This window comes from Arthrobotrys flagrans (assembly GCF_004000055.1).
Source record: "Arthrobotrys flagrans strain CBS H-5679 chromosome Unknown unitig_3, whole genome shotgun sequence".
NCBI classification, from domain to species: Eukaryota; Fungi; Ascomycota; class Orbiliomycetes; order Orbiliales; family Orbiliaceae; genus Arthrobotrys; species Arthrobotrys flagrans.
This window is the reverse complement of record NW_027137547.1, coordinates 4,972,931-4,993,452: the sequence shown is the minus strand read 5'-3', so window position 1 is coordinate 4,993,452 and position 20,522 is coordinate 4,972,931. Positions and strand designations below refer to the sequence as shown.

Below are 20,522 nucleotides of genomic sequence, written 5' to 3'. Positions count from 1 at the left end.
ACGGCTAGAATAGAATAGAAACCCAGCCATCCTATTCTTTAGTGTGCATGTGGGAAAATGGGGAAATGGAAATGTGCCGAATCTAGCCCTTCCGATGATTTATATGCATTGGGCGGTCAGTTCCGAGATAGTCGGCGAACCCGTCCGCCGATATATATAAAAATAAAGTGTGCAATCGCACGACCTTCAGCCAAGGCCACCGGTCGGAGTATCTCCAAATAGACCGGTAGCATCGGAAGGTTATTATTTGAATATACATAATGCATACGAATCGTCATTGGAAGTCCAAGACCAGGCCAAGGTGCATGGGAATTAAGGCTACCGTATAAATTTAAATCTCGATGGATAGCATGGTGGAGCGAATAGAAACTCAAAATAAGAACAGAACCCACCCAAGAGTTCCCTCATTTAGACATGGGCCCTCGGTAGTCGGCAAGCCGTCCTATTCGAATCCAGCGAATTAAGCAGGCCTCACGGTGGCGGATGAAAAATAGTGGAATCACTGTGCTGCAGAGCACAGAAAGTGATGGCGCGCATGGAGGAGTTATATGTTAGTGTGTCAGCATTATCTGGGAGATGACGCAGAAACCAGAAGGCACGGAGCTTTCTACAAAACCGTAGTTTTCTATCTCGACTCTCTTTCTCTCTCCCTTTCTTTCTTCTCAAACATCTTCCGCCATTTATCCTGCAAACGCCCAACTTTCGCCGTGGGAAAATTCAAGAAATCGGTTCCAGCTGGATAGATCTGAGTGATTAATAGAAATCTGCCGAGTGACCGTTAACCGTTGCATTGCACCAAGGCCCCCGCCAACTGAACTGCAGCTGCCCTCCTAACTATCGAATCAGCGCTCGCTCGTCCTTGGCTTGAACCACGGGATACCCCAGACGCCTACAAATCCTGAAGCTAAAACCCAACCATCGAAGGCCCGAAACTTAAAAATTTCAACTTCGAATCCTACACACACATAGCAGACCTACCCTTTCGATATCTCTTCGAACCAAAACTTCGTATTTTCTGCGTAGAGACTCTCAGCCCTTCAAATACATACATACATGTCGTACGGCTACCAACCGAATGGTCCCAGCGATTCCTATGCCACATCGTATGTTGTCCCTGCGCAGACAACGTTACCGAAAGTTGTGATCTTAGAAATACCACCCTAACAGCTTGATAGACAATTCTATGGCGGCGGACCACCTCCTCCGGTCCCTCCGAGGCCGGGTTCCGGCTACATGAATTCACAGGTACGAAGTTTTAGATCCCGCTCGCCCCACAACTCGTTCTGCCATTTGGGCTACGCGGGGCCTGGCGATACATGTACATCTCGTAGACAAGGTACATGCTGACACTCGAATTATGACAGCCTCCATACCCCAACCAGCAGGGTTCGTCGCCATACCCTCAATATCAACAACTACAAAACTATGGGCCTCCAGGAGGATACCCAAACCCGCAGCCGCCGTTTGGTGGTATGCAACACCAAGGCACCTTTTATGGAAATCCCCAACCTTACCCGCCTTCACATAGTCCGCAACCACCGACTGGATATGGAATGCCCTCTCCTCAGCCGCCATATCCCTCCGGCGAACAGTGGGGAGTACCCGGGCGATACCCGACGCCTGGGCAGCTTCCGACCTTTAGCACAAACCAATGGACCAGGAACCAGCAAGGACCTCGGCCTCCGCCGACTACGATGCAGACGTATAATCATGGAGGCAGTGGAACGGGGTTGAGCTATCAACACAGTACTTGCCAGGGAAAGAGAAAGGCTTTGCGTATGTCTTAGTATTACCCTATTTTAGAGTGGCACTTCGAGGTTTTGCTAACTTAGTTTCGTAGTTATCGGTATCGTAAGTAATTGAAATGTTCTTCGGTGAAATCAGAAGCGTCGCTAACTTGAGTAGAACTATTTCAACACCAAACGACAGCTAAAGTAAGTCAACTGTAGTGAAAAAAACCATGTTAGATGGTTATCATGATAATAATACTCTATACAGCGGGTGTATCAACGACGTAATGAACGTCCGAAATTTCTTAATTCAGTCTTATAGATACAAACCCGAGGACATGGTAATCCTAACAGACGACCAATCCAACCCTCTTTCGGTTCCCAAGCGCGACAACATTCTCCGAGCGATGAAGTGGCTAGTAACAGATGCCCAACCAAACGACTCTCTATTCTTTCACTTCTCCGGCCATGGTGGCCAAGTTCGCGATTTAGATGGAGACGAAGCAGATGGATACGATGAAACTATCTACCCCGTCGACTACGCTACAAAAGGTCACATCGTCGATGATCTTATGCATGATATTATGGTGAAGCCGTTGAGACCCGGTGTTCGTCTCACTGCTATCTTCGACAGTTGCCATTCCGGTACAGCTTTAGACCTTCCATTTGTCTACTCAACTTCCGGTACTCTCAAGGAGCAGAATCTTTTCAAGGAAGCCGGGATGGGGATCTTAGGGGCCGTGGTGCAACCGCAGAGCTTGACATTAGGCGGCGTCATGCAAGGAACCTTTGAGTTTTTGAACAAGGCCACAGTTGGTAGAGGGGCTGAAGAAAGAGCGAAGAAGACGAAGTTCAGCCCTGCAGATGTCATCCAGTGGAGTGGTAGCAAAGACTCACAGACTTCGTAAGTTAATACGCGACCCCGTTGAATACGAATTGCTGATCGTTGTACTAACTTGATATCAGAGCGGACGACCAGGGCGGTGGTGTCATGTCACGGTTAGTCCCGATTTACCCCTTCCGGCGCCCAACATAGCAGCTACTAACATCTTAATTTAGTGCCTTTATCAAATGCTTGACGCGAAACCCGAACCAGAGCTACAAGCAAATGCTCAACAGTTTGCGGGACGAACTCGATGGTAAATACTCTCAGAAGCCACAGCTCAGCTGTAGCCATCCTTTAGATACCGATTTGCTTTGTAAGTCAACCTCCAACATTGTTTACTCCAACGACAGCTATCTCTAACTACCAAATAGTCATTATGTAATAGAGCCTTTATATTATGACGAAAATGAGCTACGGGATATGGTGTCATGACTTTCGGGTTTTTTTTTTTGCTTTCTAAGATTAAGCGCACTTCCCAGGCATGAGAATGCCTAAGATGTTATTTTCGATGTCTCTTCTTTTTTTTCTCCCTTCTACTTTTTATAAATATCTTTGACACCTATTCCCCTAGCTTCAGCGGAATTACCCTTGTTTATGCCATCTTCTACTGTCTATTTTACGAGACTACTGTCTATTATGATATCGCCGGTCCTTTTTTCTTTCATCAGATCTAAGTCGTGTTAGCGTTATCTGCTAACCTATTTGATTTTCTCAAACAACCTTTGTGCTTTGTCTATATAGTCTCCCATTTTTTATTTTTTTTTGTCTATAGGTTATCAAGGGTCTAAACGTTTGCTCCGCATATACGCATCTGCTCATGCTGCTGCAACTCCCCCAAAAATCACCGCTAGATCTATAGAATTATCGCTCCACCTTTTGTAACTCAATGTCGCATGTCGCTACCCGACCACATCGTACATCGTCGAATGCATCTGGGTAAACTCGCCAAATACTACATGTATATGCTACATAAACCTTGATTTTGCTTTTTACTTAACTGGTATCGGTAACTTTGGTATTAGGCGGATCTGTGAACCCCACTTGGGACCCATTGCCTTAAGTGGAGGATCTGGTCCATGGTGGATATGAAATCCTGGTGTTGCCATTGATTCATTTCCATTCCAATTAAAACTCAGGTACAGAAGATACCTTTTATCTACACGAGCAAAACCTCAACCAATTTTTTCTATAAAAATAGCAATAAGATGAAGATCAAAGAGGTATTCCACCAATTAACCACACTCTGTTCCCATAATACTTACCATGGCCGTATAGCTCTACATCTACCCCGTCAAATCCCTCCGAGGCTGCAGCATCCCAACAGCAACACTAACCCCCCACGGCCTAAAACATGACCGCAAATACATGATCGTTCGCATAAAACCCAGCGACGACAATGACAGCAACAAATCCATCTACGAAAGTCAATATGTCGGCAGAGTAGACACCCTCTGTCTCTTCAGCGCCAGCATTCTACCGGACTATGAGAACGCGAATGTTATCCGGGTGACGTATAATACACCTGTATCTTCTATGGAGAAGGATGGTAACGGTGAAGATGTTGCGAATCCATATATCGAATTCCCCATTGCGGCGGACTATAAAAGGTTGGAGAAGGTGGATTTGAGTATCCACCTATCCGATTGCGTGGGCTACGATATGGGTCCCGAGTATCAAGAATTTTTCACAAAGTACCTCGGATACCCCGCGAAACTAGTCTACGTGGGCGACGGCACACGGGAGGTAAAAGGAAACCTAGCGCCAAACCAAACACACTTGACGAAAGAGAATGATTTCGATAAGAATAAACGGACCGGGACGGTGCCGAGTGAATGGTTCATATTTGGGTTCTTTACCTGGATTTTATGGTATTTTTTGGGGTGGAATGATGAGAATACGAAATATACGATACAATTCGCTGATATGGCACCGGTGCTTGTGGCGTCCACCGTGAGTTTGGAAGAGTTGAATGGTGGGAGGAAGGGAGAGGAGAAGGAATTGGTGTTGGATATTACGAAGATGAGGCCGAATATTGTACTTGAACCTTCAGACATAAATGAGATCACGCCTTTTGAGGAAGATTATTGGGCTGAATTGGAGGTTGGTGGGAAGAATGAGGAAGCTAGGAAGATCGTGCTCACAGGAAATTGTGGAAGATGCAAGAGTCTAAATGTGGATTATGAAACTGGGAGGCAGTTACCGGCTCATGGACAGATGTTGAAGAGGTTGTCGGATATGAAGAGGAGGGTGGATACTGGGCATGGGTATTCACCTATCTTTGGGAGGTATGGGTTTATTGCGAAGGAGAGTTTGGAGAAGGAGGTTAGAGTTGGGGAGGGAGTTACGGTGACGAGGAAGAATGAGGAGAGGACGGTGTTTTGTAAGTCCATACCTTGATATTACCCGGTATTAATGGTACTAAAGTTCATGATCATACAGACTGGCCTGGCTTATCGGCTGGAACGAAGCCCCAAAACTAAGGCTAATGACTGGCTAACGACATTTATACAAACCGGATGTAATGGTATTGAATTTATACTCGCTATGCTCATATAAATATGCATACATACGAAAGTGATCACACTCCCCAAACCAAACTATGGCGAAATCCTCTGAACCACAATGGCCCCAATAATCCTCTGAACCGTCTCCTTACTTCTCTCCAACCACTCATCCGTCATATGACTCGGTACGTGAATAAACACCGCCCTCGAACTCAACGGTGTCTCCGCCGTAGGATCCGTAACCGGTCTTGGTTCCGGATACTCCGACTCGTACTTTGCTTCATCATCATAAATCGACTCTGCCAGCGAATTATAATAAATGAATTCGCAAAGGTATAACCCTGCGTCGGTGGATACTTTTGGAACCTCAAAGTCGTCCTAAACCCACCGACCTTCAAGTTAGCAAAACATTTCCCATACAAGGTGCATACCTATATTCAAGAGCGATAGAAAGAGAAAAGAAGACATACCGTACTCTCCTTCTTCGCATTCTCCAAATCCTTACAAATCCCCTCAACATCCAACCCCGACCAAATCTCCCTCACCTCCTTCGGGACCTTCCCCCTCGCCGCCCCACCAGCTTCATTCCCCTCCGGATACTTTCCATCCACATCTGCCCTCCCATTCGGATTCCCCTCCGGCGGTCCATAAGATCCCTTTCTAGCTCTCTTTTCAACCCTATAATACTCAAACGGCATAACACCTATATGTACGAATAAATCTACCCCTGGTAGGTCTTGATATAGCGTTGGAATCAACTTTGTAACTTTTTCGTAGGATACGGGGACGGCTTCGAAGTGCGGGATGATTGAGACTTGGAGGTGTTGGGATTTTACGGAGGAAGGGGCATGGTCGATGTATTTTTCTGGGAGGACGGAGGGGAGGGAGGAGGCGACGAGGTAGGAGGCGTTTATTGGGATGTTTTCGAAGGTCTATAAACATTATTTCTATATTTTAGTATTTCGATATAAAATTTAAAGATTGTAAAAAAATCGTGAATAACTGTAGACGCATGCGCAATGCATACATCTCAAAAAAAAAAAGCACAAAATAATCCACATACCCCAAACCCGGTAATATAAACCTTAAAAACCCTATGCGGATGATGATGATTCTTCAAACTCGTCGGCGAATCTGGCGCTTTAGACTCGGCTTCACCGGCCTCCCCGGCGGCGGCGGCCTCAGTAACAATATTCGGTGGCGGCATTCTTGATTTGGATCGATATAATATTCCCCCACAGAGCGGGTGCTGTGCAATACAATGGTGGGGTATAAAGTGCTCAGCGACAAGAGCGAGTTGTAAAAAGTGGGTATGAAATGCCCAGCCAATGCAGGTTGTTTTTAGCCAACAGTTAAGCCTAAACTTGGCCCCTGCCTGCAGGAATTTGGGTGCATCCGAGGGAACCCGATATGATTTCTTGATATCGTAGGTGCCTAACAGGTATACAATATAATGAATGACCGTTACAGGCGGTAGAACAGATATTTCTGTAAAATCTACATAATTGTATAATATTTCGAAAAACCAATATTCATAAAGTTCACTGATCATCTAGACATTTGCATAGATAGAAGAGGTCTCACATAAGCTATATCGAGATGATAGACGTTTCCGTGTGGCGTTGTTGCGTTGCTGGTCTCAGAATACAACATTTACAACCCAAATTGATTTCTCGATCTATGATATCCGGTCACAACATGTCCTGCATATAGCTTTTCTTCTTCATACATGAGTAAAATTTATCTACACCTGCTCTCCCTTTAGAATCCCAAACTTCTGGAACTTCTTTGTTATGTTCAAAATAGTAGGAATGCAGCATCGAATCCTAGGTATTCAATCAAGATACGATATCGACACAATGCAAAGAAAATGAATGCATTTATCAGACGGAACGGGAAATATGCACAAGGTGATGTATGAGGGTATAACTTTGTAATTGAAATCTTTGAGCTAAAAGAATCATGGAGTCGCCTACGAAACACCGAGTCCATGCGTATACATGCTGTAGTTAGGAAGAAGAATGGTTAAAGTCAAAAAGCGCTTGTGTTGATACGATTGTTCGTGAGCTCCCTATGGTACTAGGTTCAGTACCCCGTTCACTCCGTAACCACCATGCATGAGAAAGAGCGACCATAGAATTATAAGAAACACCAGTCAGACCTTAACGCCAGAGCACCTTGGATATCCCTGAGAAAGAAGAACGGAAAAAAAGCGAAAACAAGCGTTAACGGGTCATAATTAAAGCAGTTTTGGAAGAACGAACATAGGAATATCACAGTTCGCTGGGTTAGCATCGCAGCATCGATCCCACCGAAAAAAAGGAAAAAATATGTTATTTGGTGAGAATACCAAGTGCATCAGCGAAGAGCAATGTCATCATCGCATGTGGAGCGATTCTTACAAAGTATGTTCCGAATCCACGGTAGAACCTCAGAACACCTTCCTCGCGGACGACCTTGACGGCACAGTCCATCATGTTCTTGTATGGCAAGCGTCCGCTGGCATCGCGCGTTTGGCGCTGCAGTCTGGTCTTGATGAAGTCGAACGGAAGACTGAATGCCGAAGCGGCGAAACCGGCGACGCAGGATGAAACGAAGAATTGGACGGGGGCGGCGAGGTCGGTCTTCTGCTGGAGTTGTGCCTTGGTTTCGGAGTAGAAGGCTAGCTGCCCAAAGTTGAGGGCCATGGCTCGGATCACAGTTGGAGTGGCACCGCCCCAAAGCGCGAGGACGCCTTCGTTTCGGGAAATACGCTTGAGGGCGTCGAAGACGGATCTGTAGTTTTCGCGCTTCTCGATGGGTCGGAGGCCATCGCTTTGCATTCGGATCAAGCTCAGGTCGGCCGGGTTGCTATGTAATAAATTATTAAATGTCTGATCTTGGATTACTGTATTCAAAGGCCTGTAACATACCCAAGCAGGGCACCAAGGCCACCGGCTGCGAGAGATGCACCGGCACGTTCACCGAATGTGACCTTTCGGTTTTGTTCCTTTGCCTTTGTTTGGAAGCTTTCCATGAATGTGCCGAAGAATCCCATTCGGGCGGTCGTATAGCTATTATGTATTAGAAATCACCTAATGAACTAAAAAAGGTATATACCGATATGTATAACTTACACAACCTGTCGCAAAACAGCCGCCGAAAGACCAGAGTAGAGATCGAGGACTTTGCCTTTGGAGACGATGTCTCGAGCGACGGAAAAAGGTGTGACTTTTGCGCCTCCGGCAAGAGATTTGGTTCCTTCGCCTGCCAATTGAATTCTGACCTTGATCATATCTATCAAATAACATTAGTATGCCATAGAACCGATATACATACTAAGTAGCTGGTTTAGTATAAAATAAGGGTACATCCATACCGACTGGCTGGATGACACAAGAAGCCATGACTCCAGCAAGTCCTCCATTGACGAACGGAAGAACCTTGCGAACGGCAGGTCTATGCAAGAAGTCTGGCCGAGGGGGGGAGATAAGATGGTTGGATCCTGAATCTACGTGTACTGGTGCCATTGTGATTGGTTTTAATTGTGTGCAATGTATGGATATGGATGGAATCGATGGTATACGAAGGTCGAGTTTAGTGAAGCTGTAGCTGTAGCTGTAGCTGATGTTGATGATGGTGATGGAATAAATAACGATGGTAAGGAAGTGTTTTACAGTGAAACACCGTAAAATCGAAATCTAATGGGAATAAATTTGAATCTTTGGAGCGTCTACGGCAATCTAGTCCTGTTGATGTCAGTGTATCTGCAGCAGAAACGTTTAAACAGGATTAATGTCTGATAATGTAATATGATGGGCAAAGAAGAGCGGTCAACACAACATTGAACACAAATTCAAAGGCTTCCTCTCGATCTAACTAAACCGTCTATCTCTCTATCGACGGTCCAATGCAATGCCTTTATAAGAAAAAGAGCCAGAGCACAAAAAAGCGGAGTAGCTGCTCAGAGACCGAGGTACTGTATAGCCTGAATTCAATCTAGCAGGAGAGAAGAATAAGAAAGAGGGTGTGGGAGCTGTCGGTCCAGAATTTAAAACTGATCATTTCGCTACTGCTGCAACAAGATAGACGGCCTAGGAAGCTGCATGGTGCAGCGTAACTGCGTTTGCTCTGCATGTTTCTGGGAAGGGGGGGCAGAAGACGGTTGAAAAAAGAGAATAGGCTTCCCTCTGGAAATAATTCTAGGAACAAGAAAGTCACAAGTTGAAGCTTACCGGATAACAACCGACAAGTAATGAAATTGGCTGAAAGGAAGCTGAACAAAGCTGCTTTTCTAGATAAAATCAAAAAGATGACAATCTTTTGGAAATAAAATACGCTGAAGCGATGGTGATAAAAAAGAGTATCAATTCTATTACAATATGACTTCTCACCTTCGAGGCGGGAACAACGCAAGTGATATATAAGTTAACGTTTCGTCGCTTTCGGATACTGGAAACGCAGCAGGTGGGTCTTTTTAATTTTCAGGTGAGAAGAATTCTTATCCTACGGGGGGATTTTTATTGTTTCGGATTTTGAACTGGCAATTTTTCGAAATGATGAAATCAGCTTGCCGGGAAATCGCGCAGGAACTCAACCGTTTCGGAAGAGGCTCCAGATATGATATTTAGGTAGGAGGCCGAAGGGCTGCGCTTTGTATGGGCTGCGCAGTTGGGATGATAAGCTGCCTGCGCTGACCTGGCCTGGCCGGGTGGTGGCTTGTCTGGGTTAGTTAATGAATGGAGAGGCGAATGCAATGAGATATCAACATTACAGATCTCTAATAAGAAATGCAGATAAGGCAATATCCGTGTGTATCTACGCAAAGAAATAAAACGCTGAATCTCCAGGTATTAATTATGCGGCACGATGGGAAACTCTTTGACTTCTATCAAACAGGCATTCGGGGAAAGTGATAAAGGGTTACTCGATGACTCGACTCGACCCGACCAAGAAGCTTATGATCGAAGAGGATAACCTTTTTTCCCGTGTCTAGAAGCCAAATTTCCCCTCTTTTTTCGCAACCTGTTGGCTATTCAAATTCTTTTCGTAATTAACCAAGTATTTTAATACATGTATACATCCATCCTCATCCCTTCTTGCAAGCTTGTGCCATTCTGCACAACAGTTGCAAATGTGCCGGGCGATAGCCTATACAAAAGTTACGTTATCACCTTGCAGATCCAAATAGGTGTGGTACCAAAGAAAACTCGAGGTGTCGTTAACGTTGATACCGCGAACCATGTTTGGCGCAAGTACCCATCCCCAATGCTTTATGATCTAATGCAGCTAATACATCCTAGAAGCTGATAGCAAAAAGTTACATGCAGTACAAACTAGGCAGGGAGAACCCAGGCTTGCTTCTATCGAAACGTATCGTATCGAGCGAGTTATAACCCTGGCCAGCCTCTTTCGCCTTTTACCCCGCTATTCACTAAGCCTTTTCCGTCACAGATAGCCAAGAGTCGCATGTCATGTTACCTCATTGTCCATTCTTCGATTCGCTGTTTGTAATCCTCTTCTGTCTCTGATTGATAGCTCATGTGCAGGTGGACAAACCTGCTTCTGGGCGCATCGACACGGCGGATTTTTTTTCTTTCTAGCCCATCATAGTAGAATTTCGTAATGCGTCTCAGATTATGGTTAACATGGTTGTAAGTACTTCGATAATAACGTTCTTGGGGAGAGTTTGTTAGCTTGTCGGCCGTTGACCGACACTTTCATTGATGCTGCCTTGCAATCTGTAAGCTTTCACCAATCAGACCTGTCATGAATAAACAAAAAAAATCGATGGTGGATCGCTCCGCGTGGCTCTTCGTTTCCCGACCACAAGTTTAATTTTCCGATCCCATGGGTCCCGGATCTTGCACCGAATCTTCTTATCCTGCACTGAAACCAGCGCACGGAACAATTTTGGTTGGGTCTCGGAAAAGCGAAAGAGGGGCCTGTGCACCAATCAATTTGACCACCTGGCTTAGGCCTGCCGAAAAATACGGCTTTCGGCATCCCGAGCGATTTTTTGGTAGGTAGGCTTCGGGTATCCGCAAGTGTAATTTCGGTATACGAGGTGTGAAGTGAATCCTACCGGTAAACCTATGGGCGTGCGGGGACCCTTCTTTCGGCGGAAGGAAAGTCCGCCCTTGGCTATGCAGCGGACATACAATATTCCGATATGTTTATTATGTATTACACGGGTTTCTGCCAGCGGATATCATGATACATGATGTATTGATAACAGGTAACGGTAACAAAAATGAATCTGCCATTCGTCCTCAGACCTCGGGCTACATCTCAGGCGTAGATACTTTCAGTGATCTGTTTTGTTCCGTCAGTGCTATGTTATCACGCCACAAAAAACAATATCGTCAATAGTCAGAAATCTTACCTCATTGAAGTCTAACCCTCTCCCTGCCATCTCTTCATTGGCCAAAAACTCTGTGGGAAATCTCACAAGATGTCCCTTGATACCATCCAACTTTTTCTTCACATCTTTCAATGGCGTCTCTGGATTAAATAGATGCCCGGCCTTTATCCCCTCTTTAGGGAGAAATTTATCGTAGTCCTCAAACGTTTTTACAGCGTTGTCTGGGATACAATGGAATAATTCCCTAAATATGGCCGTATTGTCGTGAGCCTGCCGATTCCAAGTATCCCATAGCTGGTCATTCAGAGGATCCTCAACAATCTTGGATTTTTCGTCTTCCTGGAAATCATATTCCCCTTCACCAGGAAGTGTTACATTCGGATCATTGCTGGCATCGAGATCTTGAGGTGGTAGAAGTCCTAGGTGCTCACGCCAGAGTTGACGTCGTAGGTGCGCTGCGAAGTATGAAGCTTTGAAGTCCTCGCCGTCCATTTTGGTGTCAATGGTATTCTGGTCCTCGATCACAATGCTTAATTCGCTATCGTGGTCTCCGAGTTGCGACTAAGCAAAATATCAGCAACTTATACCGGTCAAATCCTTTGAATTCTATTCGCTTACACGATCATTTATATTCGAACTGCCAATGATGGCAATCTTGTCGTCTGCGATCAAAACCTACTCTCGAGTTAGCTTCACTTCATATTCCACCAGAAAAATACAACAGACCTTCGCATGAATATAACATTGCTCCGTAATGATATTCTCCTTCTCAAGTTCTTCATCTCCTTGAAAGCCTTCTTGAGAAGGTCTCTTTCTGGTCTCTAACGCATCTTGCGCTATCGAATCTTTCGTTTCTTTATCATGCGGCTTGTCCTCCTGCAGCTCTTTTTCAAAGGCCTCCCGATCTTTCTTCATATGATATTCAACGCTTTCGTTTTTATCGTACCCGTGGCCACCAGTGACGCCTTCTTCACTCATCTGGAAATCTCTTAGTCACTTATCACTCCTGTGAGTTTTTTGAGCGGGGCTCCATCCATACCACTTCATGCGCCTGCGCATGCTGCACATCTTCATACTTAACACCCGTCCTCTCCTCCTTCTCCGTAATCCTCTCCGTCCGATTCAGCCGATCATACGATCTCAAACTGAAGAACGAAATATACTGTACCGGGTCAATTCCCTTCCCCTTGAGAATACCACAAATAGAATGTTCACCTCTGAACATTGATTTGTATTGGTAGTCCATTATGGCCCTGGTTCCGTTCGCTCCTTTGTCTCGTAGATCGCCGGCGAAACCTGGCACGAGAGGGATGAGAACTATGACGCGGAATTTGCGGTTTTCGGAGTGTGCTGTTGTGATTGCGTTGACGATGGCGGCGCCGATTGTGTTAAGTATGGGCTTCTGCTTATCGCCTGTTGTGGTGACTGTTGTATAGTTAGCATATCAGCCATGATGCTAGGTAAACGTCTTTGACATACTAAAAAATCTAGAAAATGTTAGTATTGTGAAGTAGGACAATTTTTAACCAATGGAATACAGCATACTGGTTCTCAATATAAACGTAATGCTTAGCATTTCGGATGACCTCTTGATAAGCATTTTGAATGCTGTGCTCGGTCAGAATACCGTGGCTCCAGTCAGTGGAACTTCTGACTAGTTGCATCGTTACATCTCCTAGTTTATCCATCTTCTCCTTGTTCAGAGGGTGGATGGGATGCCTGACGTAATTTCCGACAGGGAATCGTGGATGCTGGACTCCTAAGATATCGTCTTCAACCCATTGAAGCTGTAACCAATCGTATTTACCATCACGTTTGTACTTGTCTGTGGGATTGTTAGTAACTTCTTAAATAGGGATCTTTGATAAATATACAGTACCTCGTTTCGCATGGTTCCAAGTCTAGGTTTGTGAAACGATCAGTCGTCTAGAACGTATATGTTATCAATGGGAGTTTAGCCTACCTCAACAAAATGCTTTGCAATATCCAAAACTGACCGTCCTCGAAGTGCTAGCGCAACATCATGCCATGGCATACGACCATACTCGGTCTTGGAGAGCTGGTTTTGCTTCCAATCTTGAACATTTTGGAAGTCCATGCTACCGGTTGTATGTTAGCGGAACCTTATACACTTAACCCACAGGCTCGGGATACAAACATTCGGTTCTGAAACGTATCTTCGTGTGAGTGTCATCTCTATGACTTCAATATACGTAAGGATTCTTACATTATTATAATCCTGCCCCGGCCAAATCTCATTTCTCACAGTCTCGGGATGCACATCCGCCAACGGATGCTGCTTTAAATCCCATCTTCCAAAACACATATCCAACCCACCAATAAACGCCAATTCATGATCAATCACACAATACTTTTCATGGTGAGCCCAGTAAAATGTCATATCCCCTCCTCTGTGGAAGACATTATGATCTGGATGGCGCATTACTCTGATGTTACCATGTCCCGGAGATCCCTTAGGACATAGTCCTTGGAGGGCTTGCTTTGTGTGCCGGCTGCTGCATGTTAAAGCGGCTTCGACTTCTTTATAGACTATGATGTAGATTTTGACGCCGGCTTCAGCACGGCGTTTGAGAATTGTGTCTAGACGGTCATCTTCGCTGTAGGCGGGTGGGCGGCGGAGGAACTTTATAAGAAATTAATATTACTATGTGGTTTTTGGAACTCGAATTGTCTAGATTGAACAAAACTTACAAGTTCTGGTGAAATCCACCAATCAGCTATGTAAATGACTTCCTTTGCAGTTTCGAGAGCTGTGGCTAAGGCCTAAACAGCGTTTATCTCAGGTTTAGTATTTGGCTATGGAATATAAACCGAGTGAATACTTACCCAAAAGTAATCTCTCCCATCAATATAAAACTTCGCTATATTCCCTTCTCTTATGGGAGCGAAACTTTCAAACCGATGCGACTCTGTAATCTCAGACCTCTTACGGTCTACCTCCTGCTCATGCTCCTCGTCATGACGGTGGTTTGGATTCACGATGTTTCCGAATTTCCCGATAGAGTGTTTAAAGTGGATGATTGCGACCTTGGCATGATGAAGCTTTTGGTGTATCTTTTCGAGATGGGGGTGGTTTCTTGTGAATGCTGTTGGGTGGCCAGGCTGGCGTTCATATTGAACTTGTTCTGCCATGGCGAAGATGATGTTTCTCTGCTATTATTCGGGACCGTTGTTGGTGAAGATGAAATGCAAGTGCAGATGGGTTAATTAACTATAGGGTATAGAATGCGAATATCTATGATATCATAATGGTTCTGAAATTCGAGACGTTGGAATAGGGTGTTGTAACGACTATCAGAACAAAAAAAAAATAACTTACGGATTATCATAGAAGGGTCCATCCAGCGATTAAATATTTCTCTTCCAGATTTGCGATGCGAAGGAAAGACTATGAATGATTCTTGGAATGACTATCTTCCCGCTACCTGCTTCACACAAACCTGCGTTCTCGACGACATGCACTCTGGATATCGTTCCTAAGTCATTCGAATTCCCCCAAATGGCGTTCGGCAAGATATCCGGATAACATCCCAGCGATTGGCAAACAGTCGAGCCAATTACGGGAACTCAAGCAGTTGATCAATGTATAATAAGTTGGAGTTTTGCATCATGAGAGCCTTGAAGCCAGGGTATCAACGGGTGGCCGGTGACCAAGGTGTTGTTGGAGCTATCAATTCGCTTGAGGTTGGACAGGAATGATGTCATAGCACCCCAGTCGTCTGAAAGTTATGGAACCTTTGAATTCAAGGTCGCGTCGTATGAGTTCATCGATATTAGACGGATAAAGACTTGTTTCTATTTCCGTGGGAATCAATTGGACTCGGATGTATTTCAGCTGTAGGGTGTTATAACGTTACTAATCGGATGGTCCGATGACTTCTTCCAATACCACCTATTGCATCAGGCCGTAATATATTGCATCCCGCGAACGGGTATCCGTAACCTGAACAATAATGAAACGAACCCATAGGCGCTTGGGGACTCTGTGCCTCGCAAATGAATATATTAAACAAGCCATATGATCCACCGTGCATGGAATAGCTTCCGGCGTCTGCATTATGGGATCGCCTCACAAACCAGTCGTTGTCGCACGCGTACGTGGAGGGTGTATTCGCCATGCACCCAGATTCGACCTAGCCAGAAAGTATTAGCTCCGCGGCACGGTCCACGTTTGATGTCCAGTCAGCATTCCAGCACACGATCTTACATTCAAGATCGTTGCTTAATTTGATTACTATGAGGTCTGTCTACAGATATAATACTCGAAGACTCGATGCCGTCGTCTACCACGGAATCCGCCGGCCAGTAAGAAACACCCAAATTCAAAGACAATATAGCCTGTGGTTATCAAAGCCCTTGACAAGTCTGACACTGCATCTGCAGAACCAGAAGCAGAGCCAGGCGCTCACAGGAAGGGAGTCCTATGCCCTGGACTCGCCGCCTGGTTGCAGCAATAATTGCGAATCTCTCCAGGTGATGCTACCCAATACGCAATTGTGATTGCCTGATACCCGCCAAATACAGCTGCAATCTCACCAAGACAACCTGCACATCCCACATCAGCAGCGACTCTCTCCCGCAACATCTGTGCCTTTTTTGTTCAAAGTTGCTAGCGCTGACTGGCAATGATGGCTTGCCTTGGCGGGGTTCCGTTGTTTTGTGTGACCCCACCTTCCCACCCTAACTGAAGGGAACTTCTATGGTCTGGAAGCTCTAGCTCTGCAGCTCTGTGGCGGAGAGGCTAGGAGCTATCTGCAGGCTCTAGGATATCGATTCTATCAAAGCGGACTCCCAGGACGCGCCACCGGTCACCGACGAATCAGAGTGCTGACAATAGCGAACGGGATTCCCGAACGACATGACCTCAACGTGGGCCGGTCCTACGGGGGGCAGCTCTCTTTCGAAGTCCGCCCGAAATTTAGGGCTGAGTATCAGCAGGGATTCGAATAATGCATTGCTGGTAGTTTGCAGTTCGAAGCTCCTCGGCTGTCTATATAAACTGCAGATGAGTGCCCTTCGACGCCTGAGGAAACCTATCTATTCTACTCCTTCACATTCGAGTCGATCGATTTCTTTGGATATTTTGCATATATATATACTTTTATTGTATACATAATTACCTACAAACTGATACCGAGCTTCTATCGATATCGCTAACTGAAGCTGACCATGTCAGGAAAACTCACTCAGCAGAGGGAGCAGTTGAACCTCAACCAAGCTCTATCAAAATGGACTGAATTCCTTACCTTCCCTCCGACCCCTCCTCGAAAGGAGGAATCGGCCGTTAATACCCTAGGCGTCTTCACGCAAGCCATCGAACGACTGTCGCGGCCTAGTAGCCCAACGCAAGAGCCCATTCCTACCGGTCTGCTCCAGGACTTGCAGAAGATTGGCTTGACAGGGGCTTTTAGAGACATGCGGACCCTCGTTGACGTTCTCAAGTCAAAGGTTGTCGATGGCGGTATAGTAGATGACAAAACCTACTTGGTATGTCGACATGTCTTGAAATCAAAGTACAATATATTTCGTATATCTGTAGTGAGTGATGGTCTAATTTGGATGTGAACTGTAAAACAGATGGAGAGAATAATCCAAGTAGCAAGTGGACTACCTGCTACCTCGAAGAATGAGAAGGTTCTCACTGGCGCATTGCTCGATAAGCTCTGGAATCAGCTCCAGCATCCACCATTGTCGTACCTTGGCCTCAAGTATGTTGAAAGTTCATATCGATATCGTATATAGGATTTGAGAGATATTAGCTTACACCAATTTTATTACGACACAGGCAGCAGTATCGCTCAGCAGATGGATCCTACAATGTAAGCACTTACGGTTATCTAGACGATACATATATAATAAGACGTTAACAATTTGGTATCTAGAATATCCTATATCCTCATTTGGGAAAAGCCGGAACACCATATGCTCGAAGCGTCCGTCCGATGAAGAAGATGCCCGGCGCTCGCCCAGACCCGGGCTTGCTTTTTGATGGTAACAAATAAATTCGGTCTTGATGTGATTGAACGAACTACTAAATATTATCTAGTCCTTCTGGCTCGCCAAAAGTCTCAACCCCATGCAAACAAGATCTCGAGCATGCTGTTTTATCTCGCTACGATTATTATTCATGGTCAGAATTTACAAAATATGTCGTTTTGGCAACTGCAAGCTGACGGCTGTACTCTAGATCTATTCCGGACTAACCGCAGAGACTACTCGATCTCTGATACATCCTCGTACCTTGATTTGTCCCCCCTTTACGGCAGCAATGAAGAAGAGCAGAAGGCGATGAGGACATTCGAGGACGGCAAGATTAAGCCAGATGCATTCTCCGAGAAGAGGCTTCTTGGTTTCCCGCCAGGCGTTTGTGGTAGGTTGCATCCATGTTTCGATCTTAAAAATTATCTTATAAATTAGCAAAAGGCGATGGATATCTAACTTGGCTCCTATTAGTTCTCCTTCTCTCCTTTGGAAGATTTCACAACTTCGTTGTGGACACTCTTTTGAAGATCAATCAGGATGAGCGATTCACAAAACTTAGGACTCCAGCGGACAGGGATGAGAAACTCTTCCAGACTGGCAGACTGTAAGTGCCTAACCCCCCCCCCCCAATAAAAATTTGGAGGGCATACAAATTGACAATTGAAATCACAGCATTACATGCGGTCTCTACATCAACATCGTCTTGATTGACTACATCCGTGTCATTCTTAACTTGACACGAACGGAGTCTACTTGGTGTTTGGACCCCCGCGCCGAGATCCACAAAGTTTTCAGCCAGACTGGTACACCACAGGGCATCGGCAATCAGATTTCTGGTAAATAGAATTTCTATCGCCCAAAGTGAAATATAATTACACTTCTAACAAAAGGGTTTCCACTCGCAGCTGAATTCAATCTTGTCTACCGCTGGCATTCTGTTATAAGTGATAGAGACGAAGCATGGACTAAAGAATTGTATAAAAAGATCTTTGGTAGCGATTCCGCAGATATTCCACTTCCAGAATTTCTTGCGGGTCTTGGGAAATGGGAGAAGTCAATTCCAGATGATCCTGGCTTGCGTACTTTTGAAGATCTGGTGAGAGATCCGGAGACCGGCAAGTTCAAAGATGAGGATCTTGTCAACATTTTAGCAGATAGCATTGAAGATTGTGCAAGTATGTACTACCTCACATTACGGTACCTTGATTCTGGATCTAAGAAGCCATGCTAATTTTACCACTTTTATAGACTCATACGGTGCCAATGCCGTCCCAACAATCATGCGCGCAGTTGAAATCCTGGGTATCGAACAAACCAGAGCCTGGGAACTCGCATCTCTCAATGAATTCCGCGCCTTCTTCGGTCTCAAGGAGCATGCCACATTCGAAGATATCAATTCCGACCCCAAGGTCGCCGAGACTCTCCGTCAACTCTACGGCCACCCCGATTATGTAGAAATCTACCCAGGTATCGTTGTTGAAGAACCAAAAGTTCCCATGTCACCTGGCGCTGGTCTTCTGCCCGGCTACACTATTAGTACTGCTATTCTCAGTGACGCCGTGGCCCTTGTCCGCGGTGACAGATTCTATACGGTTGATTATACAACCGGTAATCTCACCAACTGGGGTTATAACGAAGTCGGGTCTGATCCTGAAATCGCCTATGGAGGTGTCGTATACAAACTCTTCCATCGTGCATTCCCAGGGTGGTTCCCACCAAACTCTGCATACGCAATGTTCCCCTTCACGGTTCCACAGGAGAATCAACAGATCTATAAGGGCTTCGGAAAGGATACCAAGTACAATTTTGATCGCCCGACTAACCCGTTCGAGCATACTTTGGAAACTCGAACTGCAGCACTTCTTCAATCCCAGCCTAGTTTCAAGGATTGCAGTGCTATTTTTAAGTTGATCACAGACATCCCCGATTTCCGAGAAATCATCCAGAGATCTGTGATCTCGATCACTAAAGAAGTTCTTTCTACCAAATCCACCCAACTCAATGTCGGCGTTTGGGTAGATGCCATCCGCGACGTTAGCAACCTCGTCGCCGTCCGAACAACCGCAGAACTCTTCTCTTTGCCACTCACCGGTGTCCCCGGTACTCCAGATGCATACACTGACTACGAACTCCACGGAACCCTTTGTACCATCGCGAACTACATCTACCATGTTGTTCCAGTTCCAGATGCGAAGAACTTTGAATTATCCGAAGCGGCGCATAACCTCTGGGATGCCCTCCTCGGTGTTACATTTGTAAATAAGGATGGAACGTATGTTTTCAAGAAGGGGAATGGATCTTCGGCCGGAAAGACGGAGTTAGGTAAGCTTGCGGCTTTGATTAGAGGGTTTATTGCTAGTGATCCGAGGGAGGGTATTTTGGCTGCTTCGAAGCTTTGTTTGGATATTTCTATTGGAGTAAGTCTTCAAGGTATCATTTGGGAGCGGGGGTATATACTAACATTCACGCACAATAGTTCGCTGAAATCCTTGGATTTTACCTTCTACCTGAGAACGCAGAGGCTTTTAAGAAGATCCAAAGCGTTGGGGATGAGAACTCGCGCGACGTTATCGAAGCTGCACTTCTTGCACTTCAGCAGTCTCCTGTGGCACAGAGGACGGTGAGTTCTTTATTATTGATCTCTCTTCCAGTCTCGTCACCAGACTTTTTTCTCTTCATGTTCCATAACTAACATACATCCTTTTTAGACCGCAACCCACGAAGTCCCTCTCAAAGCCCTCACAGCCATTCTTCAAGTATTCGGATCACTTCCAAATCTTCGTTCAGCACCGGGCCCGCAGGGTAAGATTCACACTGTACCTATCGAATCCATCACAAGAGATGGGGTGGTAGATTCAGGATTTGCATATATCTCTGAGGATTGGGGACAACTTGGGTCGTATCCTTATGGTGAGTTGATCCGGCTTTTGAATTCTAATACTTTTTGTGTTTGGGGTCTGATGCTAATGGTTTTTGTTATTTGGGATAGCTTTGAAGGTTTTATATGATATTGCGTAAGAATTGGATGAAGTGTGTTGATCATGTTGGGAGTTTTG

The 20,522-nt window shown here is 45.4% G+C and overlaps 6 protein-coding genes across 6 annotated transcripts; 3 read left to right on the top strand and 3 right to left on the bottom strand.

Moving 5' to 3' along the window:
• Positions 1-1,053: 1,053 nt before the first annotated feature.
• Positions 1,054-2,998, top strand: DFL_002845 (uncharacterized protein; the record flags this gene model as incomplete). The annotated part of the gene is made up of 9 exons (XM_067631691.1): positions 1,054-1,103; positions 1,176-1,245; positions 1,365-1,776; positions 1,841-1,851; positions 1,906-1,934; positions 1,999-2,634; positions 2,697-2,729; positions 2,790-2,929; positions 2,988-2,998. The coding sequence occupies 9 exons, from the start codon at positions 1,054-1,056 to the stop codon at positions 2,996-2,998; spliced, it is 1,392 nt and encodes a 463-aa protein (XP_067494212.1).
• An 823-nt stretch (positions 2,999-3,821) lies between these two features.
• Positions 3,822-5,096, top strand: DFL_002844 (uncharacterized protein; the record flags this gene model as incomplete). Its single annotated transcript, XM_067631690.1, has 3 exons — positions 3,822-3,836; positions 3,892-4,996; positions 5,056-5,096. The coding sequence occupies 3 exons, from the start codon at positions 3,822-3,824 to the stop codon at positions 5,094-5,096; spliced, it is 1,161 nt and encodes a 386-aa protein (XP_067494211.1).
• A 117-nt stretch (positions 5,097-5,213) lies between these two features.
• Positions 5,214-6,327, bottom strand: DFL_002843 (uncharacterized protein; the record flags this gene model as incomplete). Its single annotated transcript, XM_067631689.1, has 3 exons — positions 5,214-5,498; positions 5,591-6,052; positions 6,184-6,327. The coding sequence occupies 3 exons, from the start codon at positions 6,325-6,327 to the stop codon at positions 5,214-5,216; spliced, it is 891 nt and encodes a 296-aa protein (XP_067494210.1).
• A 1,126-nt stretch (positions 6,328-7,453) lies between these two features.
• DFL_002842 (uncharacterized protein) lies at positions 7,454-8,629 on the bottom strand (the record flags this gene model as incomplete). Its single annotated transcript, XM_067631688.1, has 4 exons — positions 7,454-7,970; positions 8,033-8,173; positions 8,237-8,396; positions 8,479-8,629. The coding sequence occupies 4 exons, from the start codon at positions 8,627-8,629 to the stop codon at positions 7,454-7,456; spliced, it is 969 nt and encodes a 322-aa protein (XP_067494209.1).
• A 2,761-nt stretch (positions 8,630-11,390) lies between these two features.
• On the bottom strand, positions 11,391-14,616 carry DFL_002841 (uncharacterized protein; the record flags this gene model as incomplete). Its single annotated transcript, XM_067631687.1, has 13 exons — positions 11,391-11,414; positions 11,485-12,024; positions 12,082-12,138; positions 12,190-12,441; positions 12,503-12,888; positions 12,943-12,950; positions 13,009-13,288; positions 13,343-13,364; positions 13,427-13,562; positions 13,622-13,629; positions 13,691-14,107; positions 14,176-14,247; positions 14,311-14,616. 13 exons carry the CDS (start codon positions 14,614-14,616, stop codon positions 11,391-11,393), a joined length of 2,508 nt encoding a protein of 835 aa, XP_067494208.1.
• Positions 14,617-16,653: 2,037 nt separating this feature from the next.
• DFL_002840 (uncharacterized protein) lies at positions 16,654-20,484 on the top strand (the record flags this gene model as incomplete). The annotated part of the gene is made up of 13 exons (XM_067631686.1): positions 16,654-16,971; positions 17,062-17,192; positions 17,270-17,303; positions 17,367-17,475; positions 17,531-17,614; positions 17,672-17,854; positions 17,938-18,070; positions 18,139-18,302; positions 18,372-18,641; positions 18,715-19,883; positions 19,943-20,086; positions 20,175-20,376; positions 20,456-20,484. 13 exons carry the CDS (start codon positions 16,654-16,656, stop codon positions 20,482-20,484), a joined length of 2,970 nt encoding a protein of 989 aa, XP_067494207.1.
• Between the last annotated feature and the right edge of the window lie 38 nt (positions 20,485-20,522).